Consider the following 19,321-nt stretch of genomic DNA (forward strand, 5'->3'; position numbering starts at 1 on the left):
GGTAAACAACCCATAAACCAATTTCTACAACTGGTTACACAAGGCTACAGGGCTTTCACTGCAGCTCCAGCTGTGAGGATGGAGGTAAATCAACAATTTAAACCCCTCAGAGCACAGCAGGGGAGGCTTAGCCTCTCCAAGCCTCTTATACCGGGCGCCTATGATTGCACACAATGAAAAATTGTATATTATTGGCATCTCTGAGACCTGGTGGAAGGAAGATAACCAATGGGACACAGTCATACTGGGCTACAAATTATATCGCAGTGATAGGGTGGATAGGATAGGAGGAGGGGTAGAACTGTATGTAAATGAGAACCTTGACTCGGATAGGCTGCAAAAATTGCAGGAGACAAAACCCCTATTGGAATCTTTGTGGATTGAAATTCCACGTGAAAAGGGGAAAAGGACGGTGATAGGAGTGTACTACCGTCCGCCTGGCCAGGACGAGCAGACGGACGCAGCAATGTCAAAGGAAATTAGGGAAGCGAATAAATTGGGCAATGTAATATTAATGGGTGATTTCAATTATCCACATATAGACTGGGTTAATGTAACATCGGTACACGCTAGGGAGGTGAAATTTCTTGATGAAATCAAGGACGGCTTCATGGAACAGCTGGTTCAGGAGCCCACAAGAGAAGGAAAAATACTAGACTTGGTCATTACTGGAGCTCATGATCTGGTGCAGGGGGTAACGGTGCGAGGGCCGCTTGATAACAGTGATCATAATATGATCAGTTTTGATATTGGCATTGAAGTAAGTGAACTTAGGAAATCAAATACACTAGCATTTAACTTTAGAAAAGGTGATTACGACAAAATGAGGAAAACGGTGAAAAAAAGACGAAAGGTGCAGCTCGCAGGGTAAAAAACTTGCATCAGGCGTGGATGCTGTTTAAAAACACCATCCTGGAGGTACAGGACAAATATATTCCGCGTATTAGAAAAAGGGAAAAAAAGACCAAACGTCAGCCGGCGTGGCTAAACAGTAAGGTAAAGGAAGTCATTAGAACCAAAAAACAATCATTCAGAAAGTGGAGAAGAGAACCGACTGAAGGTAACAAGATAAAACATAAGGAATGCCAAGCCAAATGCAAAACGGATATAAGGAGGGCAAAAGAGGACTTTGAAAAAAAGTTAGTGTTAGAAGCAAAAATGCATAGTAAAAGGTTTTTTAGATACATTAAAAGCAGGAAGCCGGCTAAAGAATCGGTTGGGCCGCTGGACGAAAATGGTGTTAAAGGGGCGATCAGGGAAGACCGAGCCATAGCGGAGAAATTAAATGAATTTTTTGCTTCGGTCTTCACCGAGGAGGATTTGGGAGGGACACCGGTGCCAGAAAACATATTTGTAGCGGGCGAGTCAGAGAAACTAAACAAATTCTCTGTAAACTTGGAGGATGTAATGGGTCAGTTCTGCAAACTGAAGAGTAGTAAATCGCCAGGACCTGATGGTATTCATCCCAGAGTATTAATAGAACTGAAAAATGAACTTGTAGAGCTACTGTTAGTAATATGCAATCTATCCCTAAAATCGAGTGTGGTACCGGAAGTCTGGAGGGTAGCCAATGTTACGCCGATTTTTAAAAAGGGTTCTAGAGGAGATCCGGGAAATTATAGACCGGTGAGTCTGACGTCGGTACCGGGCAAAATGGTAGAGGCTATTATCAAGAATAAAATTACAGCGCACGTACAAAAACATGGGCTGATGAGACAAAAGTCAGCACGGATTTAGTGAAGGGAAGTCTTGCCTCACCAATCTACTGCATTTTTTTGAGGGGGTGAACAAACATGTGGACAATGGTGAGCCGGTGGATATTGTGTATCTGGATTTTCAAAAGGCGTTTGACAAAGTGCCTCATGAAAGACTCCTGAGGAAACTGGAGAGTCATGGGATCGGAGGTAGGGTATTACTATGGATTAAGAGCTGGTTGAAAGATAGGAAGCAAAGAGTAGGGTTGAATGGTCAGTATTCTCAGTGGAGAAGGGTAGTTAGTGGGGTCCCACAGGGGTCTGTGTTGGGACCACTGCTTTTTAACATATTTATAAATGACCTAGAGATGGGATTAACTAGTGAGGTAATTAAATTCGCAGATGACACAAAATTATTCAGGGTCGTCAAGTCGCAGGAGGAGTGTGAAAGATTCCAGGAGGACCTCGCAAGACTGGGGGATTGGGCTTCCAAGTGGCAGATGAAGTTCAATGTTGACAAGTGCAAAGTGATGCATGTGGGTAAGAGGAATCCGAATTACAGCCATGTCATGCAAGGTACTGCATTAGGAGTAATGGACCTAGAAAGGGATCTGGGAGTCATCGTTGATAAGACGTTAAAAACGTCTGCCCAGTGTGCTGCCGCAGCTAAGGAAGCACACAGAATGTTGAGTATTATTAGGAAAGGGATAGAAAACAAACACGAGGATGTTATAATGCCGTTGTATCGCTCCACTGTGCGACCGCACCTCAAGTATTGTGTCCAATTCTGGTCGCCGCATCTCAAAAAAGATATAAAGGAATTAGAAAAGGTGCAGAGAAGGGCGACGAAAATGATAAAGGGAATGGAACGACTTCCCTATGAGGAAAGGCTGAGAAGGTTAGGGCTCTTCAGCTTCGAGAAAAGGCAGCTGAGGGGTGATATGATAGAAGTCTACAAGATAATGAGCGGAGTAGAGCAGACAGATGTGAAGCATTTATTTACACTTTCAAACAACAACAAAACCAGGGGACACAAGATGAAGCCAGAATATGGTAGATTTAAAACAAATAGGAGAAAGTTTTTCTTTACTCAGCGTGTAGTTAGACTCTGGAACTCGTTGCTGGAGAATGTAGTGACAGCAGCTGGCCTTACGGAATTTAAAGGGGGTTTGGACAGATTCCTGAGGGAAAAGTCCATTGAACATTATTAATCTTTTTTTTTTTTTTTTGGGGGGGGGGGGGGGTTGCTGGGTTCTTGAAGCCTGGATTGGCCACTGTCGGAGACAGGATGCTGGGCTTGATTGACCCTTGGTCTTTTCCCAGTATGGCGGTGCTTATGTACTTATGAAAGCCGAGCTGGTGAGAGGTGGTGGTTCCCTTCCTCTGATACAGCTATATTGTGAAATCGTGTCAGGAACTGATAAAGTCTTAATATTTCTAGTCGTTATTGGCAAAAAGAAGCATTAACTTCTTTTCAGATAAGTGGAACTATGCCAACATTTGAAAGGTTTGGATATTGGCTTATATAATTGACTTAATTTTCACCTTTCACATTTTTTTTGTGGTTCCTACCATTTTGCCCTCTGTATTTTTATTAATTTTAGGAATAAACCAAGTAGATCATGAGAAAAAACAAAGAAATCTTTATTGATGATACTGAAACCAAGATGATGCCCGACACAGGCATTGTTTTCACCCACATAAGGGCTTCGTCAGGGGCACTGTAGTATATGAAAAAAAAAATTATAGTGTTATATGGTTGTGTATACGCTGCCATCATGTGGAGAGCGATGTGACAGACGTGAAGTCACTGTGCTGTTTTTTCTGTGCCTTTTCCAAGAGGTTTTTGCCCGACTCAGGGCTAGATGCACTAAAGTCCTTGGAAGAGCCGTTCCCTTACCGATTCCATAGCGAATCGGTAGGGAACGGCCATGCATCAAGGAAATGGAATGCAAATGAGCTGCTCGTTGTAGCTCACTTGCATTCTCTATTTCCTCGGAAAACAGTCGGCCAGTCGGCCGGTCGAGCATGCGCAGAGCAGCCAAGTGTTATGCTGGCTGCTCTGCGCATGCCAAGGGCGTCCTTTATGGACGTCCTTCACTAAAAAAAAAAGGACGTCTCTGATGAGTAAAAAAAAAAAAAAAGGACGTCGTACTTCTTAATTTTTACTCTCGCTCTTCTGTTTTAAATCTTCCTTACTGGTCTTTGAGGAGCCAAAAAGTTGCTCTCTTTGAGCCAGTTGCACCCTCTCACCTGCATTTTTAAACAGAGATCAGAATCAGAGGGGTCGTGATCTGTCCCAAGGCACCCGATGCACCAAGAGTGCGGGTCAGGGAGAGAAATCACCCTATTACATTGGGCTCACCTCTTGAAACCACTGGGGGTCTTCTGTGACATTGAAAAAAGAATCTCGGCAAATTAAACTTCTCAATCTTGAACCCTCGGAAAGGGGCAATGTTCAAATTGAGGTTGGGACTGTGGCCTAAATCCGGAAGCCACACCGAAAAACAAAGAGCACTTAAATAGGCTGAAAAATCCTAAAAAAATAATAGGGATTTAAACAAAACAAAAATTATGAACAAAATAAAGAAATAAATCTGCATGGGAAGGCACTCCACAAAAACAGCACAGTGTGCTTGCTTATTAAGCTGGAAGGGTACAGTCAGTGGGGGAGTACAGGGGAGAAAGGCCTGGTGCTGTATCTGGGGGCTCATCTGTCTCCCCTGTACTCCCTCACTGACTGTTCACTTCCACCTTACAAAGCAAGATTCTGTTCTCCTGCTTGAGTCACTATTGGGCGAATTAGCTATGAAAAGATCACAGTGCCAGGACGAAGGGATCACACTTCTGGGTACTCTTTACAAAACTTATGTGGAAGGCCATGTTATAAGAGAGTTCTGGAGACAAAAAAAGGTTCTGGTTACGGGGCCAGTCGTTGGCTAGCCGTGCTTCCTCTTGTGTGTTACTTTCTGCGGGTCAGACAATGTAAAAAGGGAACAGAAGCTGTTTAAAAAAAAGTTATTATTTTTGTAAGTTTAAAACTGTAACAGTACAAGCAAGGAACAAGTCCCGCAAAACAATTCTGGCTCTAGGCTTTGAAACTTTCTAAGGATCTTGAACGACAAGAAAAGAGCTGGGAAAGGTTCTGACTGGGCTGAACACCTAGGTACCAGAGACAAAACAGTGAAACTTGTTGAAAGCAAAGACATAGTAGGTGTCTTAGAACAATAAACGCTTTCTCAGCCCTTGAACTGCTGTGAGAGTTCACATTTTGTATTTGTATATAGTTAATGCTGCTTATTAAATATAACACTCCACAGCAGGCAAGAGCAAATTTTTGATCTTTATAAACCGGACTGTCAACAGATAGCAATAGATAGTAATATAATCCAGTTTAAATTTTCTTTATACCCACTTAATCTTTAAAAGTAGTACAATCTTTTTTACACCAACACGATTTATAGCATGAATACTTCAACAGCAAAAGTTAATCATATATATTTTTTTCGTGAACCTCAGTGATGTAAATCGCCATCCTTTAGATGGGGTCGATTTAATAACATCAAATTCTTCACTGGTTCTTTTATTTTCTTTCTAAATTTATAAGTTTCGCATTCACTATATATGAATTTATCACTTATCTTTTCAATTTTTCAAGGTTTGTCGGACCCAGGGGATCAACTGCCCGACATGCACGTTTCGCCCATAATGGGCTGTCTCAAGGACATTCCCCTGCAATATAGATATAGATAAAAACTCACACGGGGTGAGTTTATCTTTAGTTCTTTGGGTACTCTCTGAATGTAGGCTTACTACCAATATTTGGGGAGACTATTAATGAACTCTTTATCTATATTGCAGGGGAATGTCCTTGAGACAGCCCATTATGGGCGAAACGTGCATGTCGGGCAGTTGATCCCCTGGGTCCGACAAACCTTGAAAAATTGAAAAGATAAGTGATAAATTCATATATAGTGAATACGAAACTTATAAATTTAGAAAGAAAATAAAAGAACCAGTGAAGAATTTGATGTTATTAAATCGACCCCATCTAAAGGATGGCATATTAAATATATACACTGCAAAAACTAGTTCCTTTCCTAACCTGTTGCCTCTCTGACGACCTTAATATCTGTTGGGGCACCAAGCCCTGAACGCAACAATACATAGCTGACGATTTTCCGGTACAGACTTTCCAACTCTTCACGAGTACGAGCACGGCTGTCTGTGATTTCTCTACTCACAGGGGCCAGCCTTGATTCCAGGATATGATGGTGCTCCACAAGAAAATCACCTGGACAACAGCAACATATACGTGTGAGGATAGAAATACAAATATAGAGTTATCACCAAGGTAAGTGAGAGTACAGTACTTTCACAGAAAGGCACAACTATACAGCTGTAGAAAAAAATATATATTCACCCATTTTACACTTTATTCATTTTAGTCTTTTACAAGGATTGCAAAAAATAATCCCAAAAATGTTAATGCATTATGCACATTATGTAAAATATAGGATAGGATAACAATACCAAAACATACTAACAGGAATGAGAGATAGGACCTAACAATGACATTTTTTATGCTGGCCCTTTAAAGTGTCTTTTCTGTACTTAACTTTCAAAAGAAGTTAAACATAGGGAAGGAGTATAAAATTCTCAATAGTATTTCAAGAGAGAGACAAGTTAAAAATGAAAATAAAACAGTAGTATATCTCACCGACAAAGGTAATTAGCATTTTTGACAGGTGGCCACACCCACTTCCAGTCCCAACAGCCAATCAGAATCGAGGACATGCCCAAGTCCCACCCACTTCTGGTCTAATTCCCACCCATGTCCACCCATTTCCTGCCCCCATTGATGATGTCACCATATGTGATGTAACAGCCCCATCCCTTTTGCATAACCCCATCCTTAACCTCACTTGATTTGCATAGCCCTGCCCCAAACCCCACCCCTTTTTGTTTTGGAATTCTAAAACACAGGTTGCCATAGAGATCCCCAAATGATTTTAATGTGATTTTTTTCCATATTTATATTTTTATCACCAACACCGAGTTCAACAGAACAAATTTACAAATCCCAACTTGTACAATTAACATACTAGTATCAGTAACTGGGGTGATATATTTTATCGTAACATAACCCCACTCCCAACTTCCTACCCTGCCATCATAAGCCTTAAAAAAGCAGCACCCAGAAAACATATGTCATATTTACAAAACTTATTGTAAGAAATTTTACAGTGCTAAAGAAAAGTATTTTAAATACATTTGATGAGAGTAGATTACCTCTGTTGGTATAATTCATATCAAAGTAAATTTGCATCTTTATTGTGTCCAGAGATGGATTTCTTGTGTCAAGCAGTCTATCGACACAGAGCTAAGAAAAAAGAAATCATAGACTTAATTACTATCAACATGTCTTATAAATATCAAAAGCAAGCAAAGTCACTCCAATGGTAGCTTTTCTAAGGGGTCCTTTTACAAAGGCGTGCTAGCGTTTTTTGCACTTGCTGAATATAAGCACGCGCTAAATGCTTGTTGTCTCTAGCGTTCAGTGCAAGCTTAAAAACGCTAGCGCGCCTTTGTAAAAGACTCCCTAAATATGGTTTAACTGCTGTTTTGTGATCTTGCACATTCAATCCTTGCTACAGTTTTTTGTGTAAAAGCAGAATTAGCTGAGAAAAACCCCAAATGTATCCTAGAAGAGTCCAGTAAAAAAATTTGGAACTATTTTTAAAAATATTTTTTGGATTTTTAGCTTACCTTCTCAAATATTTCAGGAATCCAACACATCTAACCTTGTGAAGAAATGTTGGGGGTATGACTTCTTTTTCATATTTTAAAAACTCAAACATTTAAACTGTTCTCATAGGGGCCTGTGATACCCCGAGCAAGGGTTGGGAGTGGGCCGGTGAAATAACACAGCTGGACAAAAGAGATGAACACAAAATAAGTATTTATTTAAAGGAATCCCGGGGCCTGTTTCTTCACAGGGCCTGAGACATAGCGTGGGTAAATGTCTGTGATTCAGGAAACGCAGTTATTAAGCAGGCCTCTAGAAACAGGCCTATCACAGTTTGTGACTGCTGGGCTTGTCACACCACAAATACAGCCTATAGTTTTTGATTATCCTCAGAGGTCAAGGTCTGGGTTTCAGCCAGACCTCAAAGCAAAACTTGCAATATTTAGTTCAGTAGTAGCAAATAGCTTACCTCAACCAGGTCACGATTATGGAACAGGGACTTCAGCAGAATACAGTGGGGATTCAAATTTTCCCTCCCTGGGCCTCTCCAACGTCAGCCTGGCTCTGTCTTTTAAACTTCCAGGTATGGGCTCCACCCCTGCTGGCACACTTCCTCCTGGGGTGGGGCCAGTGCTCAAGGTGGGGTGGCCCAGCCTAGTTAGAAAGGGACTTTTCTTAAGGGTGAGGGACAGCTGGGCTGCTGCTAGGGTCTCTGGGTGAAGAAATATTTTCTCTGATTTGTTTTAAATTTACTACACTGTAATTTCATCGCATGCCCCCCTAGTCCTAGTATTTTTGGAAAGCGTGAACAGACGCTTCACATCCACCTGTTCCACTCCACTCATTATTTTATATACCTCTATCATGTCTCCCCTCAGCCGTCTCTTCTCCAAGCTGTATAGCCCTAGCCTCCTTAGTCTTTCTTCATAGGGAAGTCGTCCCATCCCCGCTATCATTTTAGTTGCCCTTCGCTGCACCTTTTCCAATTCTACTATATCTTTCTTGAGATGCGGCGACCAGAATTGAACACAATACTCGAGGTGCAGTCACACCATGGAGCGATACAACGGCATTATAACATCCTCACACCTGTTTTCCATACCTTTCCTAATAATCCCCAACATTCTATTCGCTTTCCTAGCTGCAGCAGCACACTGAGCAGAAGGTTTTAGTGTATTATCAACGACGACACCCAGATTCCTTTCTTGGTCCGTGACTCCTAACGTGGAACCTTGCATGACGTAGCTATAATTCGGGTTCTTTTTTCCCACATGCATCACCTTGCACTTGCTCACATTAAACGTCATCTGCCATTTAGCCGCCCAGTCTCCCAGTCTCGTAAGTTCCTTCTGTAATTTTTCACAATCCTGTCGCGAGTTAACGCCTTTGAATAACTTTGTGTCATCAGCAAATTTAATTACCTCGCTAGTTACTTCCATCTCTAAATCATTTATAAATATGTTAAAAAGCAGTGGTCCTAGCACAGACCCCTGAGGAACACCACTAACTACCCTTCTCCATTGTGAATACTGCTCATTTAACCCCACTCTCTGTTTCCTATCCTTCAACCAGTTTTTAATCCACAATAGGACATTTCCTCCTATCCCATGACCCTCCAATTTCCTCTGCAGCCTTTCATGAGGTACCTTGTCAAACGCCTTTTGAAAATCCAGATACACAATATCAACTGGCTCCCCTTTGTCCACATGTTTGTTTACTCCTTGAAAGAATTGAAGTAAATTGGTCAGGCAATATTTCCCCACACTAAAGCCGTGCTGACTTGGTCTCAGTAATCCATGTCCTTGGATGTGCTCTGTAATTTTGTTTTTAATAATAGCCTCTACCATTTTCCCCGGCACCGATGTCAGATTCACCGGTCTATAATTTCCTGGATCTCCCCTGGAACCTTTTTAAAAAATCAGCGTTACATTGGCCACCCTCCTATCTTCCGGTAACAAGCTCAATTTTAAGGATAAATTGCATATCACTAACAGTAGCTTCACAAGCTCAATTTTTAGTTCAATCAGCACTCTAGGATGAATACCATCCGGTCCAGGAGATTTGCTACTCTTAGCAATAGAACAACCCAATTGTGAAGAAACAGGGTGTTTTAAGCATATAAAATGTATTGGAAATTTTCCTGCATTATGTTCTGAAATGTATTTCTCCCAGTTTTTATTTGAAAGTTGTGTTCTGGGCTCTGATTGGCCTGGAGTTTTGAAAATTACCCAGCAGATGCTGATTGTTGCTTCAGTCTTAGCCTGGAAGAAGGAAGAGACAGATCCTTTTGCTAAGGCTCTGTGACCTGATCATCCCGGGTACTGTTTGGACAGTATATAGATTTTTTAGTTAGTTTTCGAATTGATCGATTTTTCAGTTACTTGTTACTGTTTGCTACTTGCATATTTTTGTTCATTGTTACAGTGTGACAATAAACACAATTGTTTGTTTGTTCTGCCTGTCTGAACTGATAAAAGAATCCTGGTGGTTTGTGTGTTGGGTCTGTGAGTGCTTTCTGGGAACTGAGGGAACACTGGGCGTGTGGCCCCAGTAACCTAGAAATCACTGGGGATAATTTGAGAGCGGGAAACTCGCCCAGAGGCGGTTGTGACCCAGGTAGTGGGAGGAGGGTGCTAGTGTAAAGCACAAGTGGCAGGTGCAGGTGGACCTGAGCTGTGCTGGGGACAGACCCTCTAAGTAGCTGCGGGGTAACCCCAGGTGAGTGGCTAGGCGTTTTGTGACACCAATATTCAATTTCAGAATAAGGAGGTACCTTACTATGGGGCTCATTTTCGAATGAGAAAAATGTCTTTAAAAAAGTGACATAAAGCAGCATTTGGACGTTTTTCTCATAAAAACGTCCAAAACAGCAATTTAACTGCATTTCGTCCAAATCACGAGGGGGCATGTCAGGGGCATTTTGGGAGCGGGATTAGAGCGTTCCTAACTCTTGGACATTTTACAGCCATAATGGAACAAAACGAAAACATCTAGGGCTGAAATGTCAACGTTTTCATTTAGATTTGTTTTTAGAATGAATAAGGTACAAAAAGGTGCCCTAAATGACTAGATGACCACTGAAGGGAATCAGGGATGACCCCCTCCCACCCCCCAAAAAGGTGAATACAAATATTACCAGCCTCTATGACAGCTTCAGATGTAATGGCCAGGTCTATTAGAGCTTGATAGTAATTACAGACCAGGGTACTAAGTACCAAACATCATAGAGGACATATAAAGCAATTTCCACAATACCAAATCAACTGAGGACAATGTATGTATATGAAGATGTAAAGAGCATTAAACATTTCCAAAAAACAGCTGGAGAAATTCTCAGAGTAATAACTCACCCAAGCACAGTGCCAACCCTAAGGTAAAAGGCTACTCTTTAGAGGGTGGATAAGTTTCTTAGTCATTGACATTCTCCTTTTTTTAATATTTAAATTTAAATTTTGTATATATATAAGCACACCTTATGCTCCAAATGTTTTATATATGTACTTGTGCTCACACATAAACCATACATTGTAGGCAGTGAGAAAACTCAATGGAAATTTAAACAGCGGAAATTTCTTATGTCCCCACACCTATGGAGAGCACTTACTTACAAAAGTAAAATACTCAATATCTCATAGAAATACCTAATGTCCATGACATATAAATGAATAGATTGTAAGCTAGAATACTTAATATCTAAAGCAAGCTTATCTCGGGGCCGTCGGGTAAGTTCACTACACCCGGCAGCCATTATAACTTGACGCTGTTTCTCCCAATTCTTCTGAACGCCAGAAAAATACGCTGAAAGTGAAAAATACCACAACTACTCTATCGCTTCTACCTACCCTCACCCTGAAAACTACCCCCACAAATATCCCATCACCCCAACCACCACTGCCCCCTAAAACTACCCCACAACTACAACTCTATCTAAACCCCTAACTACATCACCCCTAAAACTACCCACATACTATACCCCAAAACTATCCTTATCCCCCACTATCCTGACCCTCAGCACTACTCCACCTCTTTACCACCCCATCACTCTCAACTACTCCCATTCTACCCTATCACCTCCAACTACCCTCACTCCCAAAATTACTTCCTACCTCCCAAACCTAACTAGCACAATTACATCAGCAACTATCCATTTACCCCTACCCCATCATCTCCCACCTACCTCCACCCCCAAAATCACACCCACAGCCACCTCATCAAGCCAACCATCCTCACTCCCAAAACTAACCTTCACAACCACCCTCACTTCCCAACATTTCCAACCACTGCCCACTAATTCTTAACCCCAAAACTACCCCAACCCCCACCCTCAAAACAACCTCCCCCACACCTATCCCACCCCCAAAACTACCCCTACTCCTCTCATCTGTGTGACAGACACATAGAGAAAACAGTTATACACAAACCCACGTACACATGGAGGAGTTAGAAAACAATCCATGAGCCATGTTATTCATAAGTTAATTCCTTTTGAATGCGTTCAGAAAATTAAAATTAAAAATATACAGTGAGTCATTGATGTTGAACGGTAATGTGCCCTAAATTAATATGATCACACCTTTTCTAGAAGTATTGCTTGGAGCATAAAAGTCAACTACCTACACATGGTGTGATCCATTATTGCTAAGTGATTTCTGACTTCTTTTTCTCGATATGTCAACTGTTTGGCTGTGTTTTTTATTTCACATTTCTGATCCCTGTAGTTACCTGTACTGCTAGTTATTTAAATCAGATGTAGTAAAAGATTAGTAGCTAAGGATGATGCTAAGGATGTAAAAAAAATGGAAGCGGTGCAAAGAAAAGCTACGAGAATGGTACGAGATTTGCGTTACAAGACGTATGAGGAGAGACTTGCGGACCTGAACATGTATACCCTGGAGGAAAGGAGAAACAGGGGTGATATGATACAGACATTCAAATATTTGAAAGGTATTAATCCACAAACAAACCTTTTCCGGAGATGGGAGGGCGGTAGAACGAGAGGACATGATATGAGAGTGAAGGGGGGCAGACTCAAGAAGAATGTCAGGAAGTATTTTTTCACGGAGAGAGTGGTAGATACTTGGAATGCCCTCCCGCGGGATGTGGTGGAGATGAAAACGGTAGCGGAATTCAAGCATGTGTGGGATAAACATAAATGAATCCTGTGCAGAAGGAATGGATCCTCAGAAGCTTAGCCGCTGGTGTTTGGGTGGTGGGGCTAGTTCTGGGCAAGACTTCTACGGTCTGTGTCCTGAAAATGGGGCTAGTTCTGGGCAAGACTTCTACGGTCTGTGTCCTGGAAATAGACTGTAGAAGTCTTGCCGAGAACTAGCCCCATTTCCAGGACACAGACCGTAGAAGTCTTGCCCAGAACTAGCCCCATTTTCAGGACACATACTGTAGAAGTCTTGCCGAGAACTAGCCCCGTGTCCTGAAAATGGGGCTAGTTCTGGGCAAGACTTCTACGGTCTGTGTCCTGAAAATGGGGCTAGTTCTGGGCAAGACTACTACGGTCTGTGTCCTGAAAATGGGGCTAGTTCTGGGCAAGACTTCTACGGTCTGTGTCCTGGAAATGGGGCTAGTTCTGGGCAAGACTTCTACGGTCTGTGTCCTGAAAATGGGGCTAGTTCTGGGCAAGACTTCTACGGTCTGTGTCCTGAAAATGGCAGATACAAATCAAGGTAAGGTATACACAAGAAGTAGCACATATGAGTTTATCTTGTTGGGCAGACTAGATGGACCGTGCAGGTCTTTTTCTGTCGTCATCTACTATGTTATGTAAAAGATTAGTAGCTACTTTCAATATCATTGACCATGATATTCTATGACCATAGTTAGGATAAAGGGGCTGCTTTACAAGGTCTTTCAATGGGTTGGGACATATCTGTCAATGTCAATGCAGTTAGTGCAGCTGTGTTATTACTTCTCACATGCTTGGCCACTAATATATGACTTCCCCCATGGGTCATTCGCAGATTATGGGTGCAATCTGGGACATCAGGATGCAGCCCCAGGCATCTGTAGCAAATGGTGTCTGTGATGGACATTTTCTAGCCCCGAGGGCATCTTCTGAAACCAGTGACTGCGTCCATCATGGCAAACAGTCAGTCAGCCAGGGTGAACTCAGTTTTTTTTTTCAAAGAAAAAGAAAAAATATATACCTATATGTAATATATAAAATAAATGGGGAACTCCAGAGAAAGAAAAATCTTTTCAACAGCAAAAAAGTAATACAATGATAGCAGAACCACATATCTGTGACAGTTTGGACAAAAAGACTGGGAGACAAGGTAGTATGTACAGGAAATGCCCACATATGCTCTAAGATAAAGTATATTGCCACTGACTGATGTCTTTACCCATTTGTGTGGCTGATTCATCTTGCTTGTTGACGAAGAAAGAATACAGTGGAACGCCGATTATCCAAATGCCGATTATCTGGATGTCCAATTATCCGGACCCATTCAAATCCTTGCTCAAAGCCCACCTCTTCAATGTCGCCTTCGGCACCTAACCACTACACCTCTATTCAGGAAATCTTGACTGCCCCAACTTGACATTTCGTCCTTTAGATTGTAAACTCCTTCGAGCAGGGACTGTCCTTCTTTGTTAAACTGTACAGCACTGCGTAATCCTAGTAGAGCTCTAGAAATGTTAAGTACTAGTAGTAGTAGGCCCAGCAGTAGCGCATCAGTCCCCTGGTTCCCTCTCCTCCAGCGTCCCCTTCTCTCCCCCAAAATCCAATCTTTTCTAAAGGTTTGACCAATAATCCGGATTTTTGATTATCCGGACTGCCCTCTGCAGAGGTTAGTCTGGATAATCAATATCCTACTGTATAAGGTCATATAAAAGTATAACATACACAGTGCATATAAGAAAGACTCTACTATTTAGAAATATCATAAAATCAAGACTAACTTCATAATTCAGTTTTACCTTAATAAGATTTTGAACATCATTTTTTGTCAGAGTTCGGTCCACATTAAACTCATTTTCTGGATCCAGAACAACTGCCTTGACCTACAATAATTGACAGAAATTAAATGAGGTGACGAAAATCACATTGTTCTGTCACATGTATTTTGACAAATTTTGTTTAGCAAAACCAGTTTTCTGGTTGTCATTATTGTTCTTTTCAATTTCAGTATATATTGGTTTTCTTTTAACCCTCCTTCACCTAGAAACTTCAGCATTCTACACTCCACTGAATGTATAGTATTTTCTAATCGTTTTTAGGTGATTGGAGAGACTGTTTACTGAAAAAAAATGGCTCCTAATATTGCAGTATTCATAAAAGCACAGTATCTTTAATTTTCAAACAAAATCCCAAAGCACTATATACATGAATCTATCTCAGAGGTAGAAGGCAATGCATATTACATAAATTGTATAACAAGCGGAAACCTCAGAAGGAGACAAATCAATGGGAAGAAGTTGTAGATCAGTAAATCAGTTCACATAGAAGTAAAAGGGGGGGGGGGGGAATTCTGGCGCTCAAAAATCATGACTGTTAAAAATTTGGCACTAAGCACTGTTCTATACAGGGCGCTCGGGGATGAGCAGCCTTTACAGAATAGTACGTAGAGTTGATTCCCGCACCTAACATTGAGCGCCGGTATTTACGCCAGCTGAAACCCAGTATAAATGCCAGAGCCCATTTTCATGAAACACAGCAGGACGATAAGTTTGCGTTTAATGATTCAAGCATAGGCGAAACACGTGTCGGCACATCAATCCCCGATGTATCATGAGAAGATAAGGGTATACAGATCCCTACATAAGTATTGCCATACTGGGACAGACCGAAGGTCCATCAAGCCCAGCATCCTGTTTCCAACAGTGGCAAAAGCCAGGTCACAAGTACCTGGCAAGATCCCAAAACAGTACAATACATTTTATGCTGCTTATCCTAGAAATAAGCAGTGTATTTTACCCAAGTCCATTTTAATAATGGTCTATGGACTTTTCCTTTAGGAAGCCATCCAAACCTTTTTTTAAACCCTGCTAAGCTAACCGCTTTTACTACATTCTCTGGCAAAGAATTCCTGATTAAATTTGAGAAGATAAGTATGGAGTAAAAAAAGATACATATATACATAAGAAAATATTGAATGGACATATACATAAAAGTGAGAAAAAGATTGAAAAAAACTATAAAAAAGAATTAAGAAAATTATTACGGACCAATCACGAACTGGGTGTATCACCTAGGCTCTGAATATTTGAAAGATTTGTTCTCTTGAGGAAGTCCTCCCCTGATGATCCTATACAAATCACAAGTTAATGGTCTGAACTGGATGAAACTACAGATGAGGTACGTTAGCATTGTTTCATAAATATATCTGTAGTAGATTAGTTATAAATTAAGATTAGTTATAAATTAAGCACGACGTTTGGACACTCATGTGCTAAAGTTGTCATCTGTATGTGGCCATAAAAAATATTACCGTGTGAGCACTTACGATCATCTATTTTGTAGGTGGTGTTTTGTAGGTGGCAGATCAGGTCATGCAAAATCCTGAAGTCCTAGCAGCCCTTCAGAAACGGCTTGAAAATGTCTTGCACACTCCTTCAAATTACATTGAAAGTATCAAAACACAGATAAAAGCTGCCTACATTGTTGGAAGAGTGGCCTAGTAGTTAGAGCACCAGTCTTGTAATCCAGAGGTGGCCAGTTCAAATCCCACTATTGCTCCTTGTGAGCTTGGGCAAGTCACTTAACCCTCCCTTGCCTCAGGTACAAACTTAGATTATGTGCCCTGCTGGGACAGAGAAATATCCAGTGTACCTGAATGTAACTCACCTTGAGCTACTACTGAAAAAGGTGTTAGCAAAATCTAAATAAATAAATGCAGATGTGCAGAATCACCCACTCTCCTTCCCCAGACACACCACATCCCAGAAAAGAAAAAGTATTTTTAGCATGCAGATTTGAAAATTACCACAGGACACCATTTTAAGCTGTGGTAAGTGCAAAGTAGCGCTTACCATAGCTTAGTAAAAGGCCCATTAACAGGGGAAGGGACTTGTATACCCCCATTCTGTGGTACAAAGTGGTTTACATATCATAATCAGGTATTTTTTTGTATCTCTAATGGGCTAACAATTTAAAGGGTCATTTTATTAAAGCGTGTTAACAATTAGTATGTGCTAAATGATAAGGCACCCATAGGAATATAATGGGTGTCTTATCAATTAGCGTGCACTAATATTTAGTGCATTCTAAATCTATTAGCGCACCTTAGTAAAAGGACCCCTAAGGTGTTTTTTTTTAATTATTATTCATCTCTAATTTCTATAAGTAGATAATTCCAAAGGCTTGGACTAACAGCATTAAACAGCTTCTTATGAGAAGAGACCAGTATAGTAAAAGCCTTCATTGAGTGGAAGGTACAAGCAGGTACAAATCCTTACACAAATACCTAAGGGTTGCCCAGTATCCTGTTTCCAACAGTGGCCAATCCAGGTCACAAGTACCTGGCAAGATCCCAAAACAGTATAACACATTTTATGCTGCTTATCCCAGAAATAAGCAGTAGATTTTCCCAACTCCATTTTAATAATGGTCTATGGACTTTTCTTTTAGGAAGCTATCCAAATCTTTTTTAAATCCCACTAAGCTAACTGTTTTTACCACATTCTCTGGCAACGAATTACAGAGTTTAATTACACATTGAGTGAAGAAACATTTTCTCCGATTCATTTTAAGTTTACTACTTTGTAGCTTCATTGTGTGCCTCTAGTCCCTTCCCCCCGCATTTATCCTAACATTTATCTGGCTCTTTATAGGGTCTCTGGCAACAATTCCAACATGCTACTTGCAACTGATGCCGATTCCTGCTACGTTATGGCAAGGTGAAATAGGAGAGGCAGGGGAGAGAAAGCAATGCTGGACAACAGGTAGGAGTTAAAAATTGTGATCACGATTAAAAAATGTAAAATTGTGGCAATTTTTTTTTTAAATTAATCGCATTAATAATGCACTAAGGGGGTCTTTTACAAAGCAGCGGTAAGCCCAACGCAGGCTTACCGCACGCTAAAATGGAATTACCATTGGCCCAACGCGGCCATTACTAAACTGAAAATAAAATCATTTTTCTCCCCTTTGTTGTCTGGTAATTTTATTTTTCTCATCATCTCATTCCCTGGTTTTGCTTTGTTGTGTTCTGCATTCTGTTCCCAGGGCCTATTGTTTATTCACTATTTCTTTTTTTCTCCTCCTTCACTTCCTTCCCTGTATCTATTTTTCACATTAAACTTTCTCCCAGTTTTTTCTTCCTTCTCAAATCTATCTAATATCCATCCCCTTCCCTTCCCCTCCATCCATAGGTACCATCTCCTCCCTTCCCTTCTCGCTTCCCTTCCCCTCCCCTCCATGGGCACCACCTGTTCCCTTCTCTCTTTCCTTCCCCTCCCATCCATGGGCACCATCTCCTCCCTTCTCTCTTCCCTTCCTCTCCATGGGCACCATCTTCTTCCTTCCTTCTCTCTTCCATCCCCTTCTATGAGCACCATCTCCCTTCTTTGTTTCTTCCATTCCCTATTTCCAGAATGTCCCCCCCCCCCCCCAGTCTGTATCTCTCTCTCTCTCTCTGTCTCTCTCTCTCTCCCTCCTGGCATCTCTGCTTGTCTCTCCCTGCACTCCTGTAGCCCCCCCCCCCCCCGCATGCTCTGTTTTCTCGCATCCTTCTTCTACCTCCCCCTCACAGCCCCCTGAACTTGCCTTTAATGCTGCAGATCAGCTCAATGGACCCTAGCTTCCCAGTGGTATCAAGCTGCCGGGAATCTAGAGGACGTCATCCACCTGTCCAAGAGTTTTCTCGAATCCCTACATTGATGGACAATTTGATCCAATTTGACCCTGGGACGTCCTTCTCAAATTCCTCAGCCGCAAAAAGTGCTGACTACGGATGTGTCTGTCCTGGGGTGGGGAGCTCATGTCGATGGGCTTCACACCCAAGGATATTGGTCCCTCTAGGAAAGACGATTTCAGATCAATCTTCTGGAGTTACAAGCGGTCTGGAACACTCTAAGGGCTTTCCGGGATCGGCTGTCTTATCAAATTATCCAAATTCAGACAGACAACCAGGTTGCCATGTATTACAACAACAAGCAGGGGGGCACAAGATCTTGCCCTCTGTGTCAGGAAGCCGTCAGAATGTGGCTTTCACCTGCTTGAAGCCTCGTTCTGCAGTGTCCTGTCTGTAAAAGGGAAGTTCTATCAGAGGAGGCGGGGCATTACAGAGAGAAGCTTTGGGTGGGTGAGAAGCAGCATGTATTCAGTGCTGCAGTGTTAAAGGCAAGTTCAGAGGGCCACAAGGAGGAGGTAGAAGGAGAGGAAGAGAAGAGAGAGAGTGCGGGGGTGCTGCAGGAGTACGGGCAGAGGCAAGCAGAGATGCCAGGAGAAATAGGGAGAAATGCAGACTGTGGGGATGGGGGTGGGGGCTGCAGGAAGCGAGGAGATGCCAGAAGGAAGATCAGAGATGCAAGAGTATGGGAGGGGGAGGAAGGGGAGACAGAGAGATGTGGGAAAAGAAGCAGGGAGCCTAATGCCTTAATCGTATTAAATGTATTAACATGAATTACGTTTAACATGATAATGTGCAGTCTTAATTTTCATACATATAAGAAAGAAAATACACCTGACATCGCTACCATTATGAAGCAGTTTGCTGATTTTTGGGAAAGATTTCAACATTACATAAGGACTGTATATATTAAGAAATGCATTTTGTAAAAAATAAAATGATAATTTTTTTAAACAGAAAATGAGTTACTGTGGGATATCTGTAATGTCAGAAAAATGTGCACCTTTTTATATTCATTATCGTAGGAGCCAACTTCTTAAACCCAATAGAAATTACCTCAACCGTAGACACAG

The 19,321-nt window shown here is 41.6% G+C and overlaps 1 protein-coding gene across 1 annotated transcript in view; it reads right to left on the reverse strand.

Moving 5' to 3' along the window:
* CFAP206 (cilia and flagella associated protein 206) overlaps nucleotides 1-19,321 on the reverse strand; it is a 109,695-nt gene that overhangs the window by 81,415 nt on the left and 8,959 nt on the right. The window contains exons 3-5 of the mRNA XM_030199112.1: nucleotides 14,377-14,460; nucleotides 6,987-7,077; nucleotides 5,800-5,988 (exon numbers count right to left, since the gene is read on the reverse strand). Coding sequence (XP_030054972.1) covers nucleotides 5,800-5,988; nucleotides 6,987-7,077; nucleotides 14,377-14,460 — 364 coding nt within the window. The remainder of the gene's footprint in view (nucleotides 1-5,799; nucleotides 5,989-6,986; nucleotides 7,078-14,376; nucleotides 14,461-19,321) is intronic.

This window comes from Microcaecilia unicolor, chromosome 3 (genome assembly GCF_901765095.1).
Source record: "Microcaecilia unicolor chromosome 3, aMicUni1.1, whole genome shotgun sequence".
In the NCBI taxonomy this organism is placed as follows: Eukaryota; Metazoa; Chordata; class Amphibia; order Gymnophiona; family Siphonopidae; genus Microcaecilia; species Microcaecilia unicolor.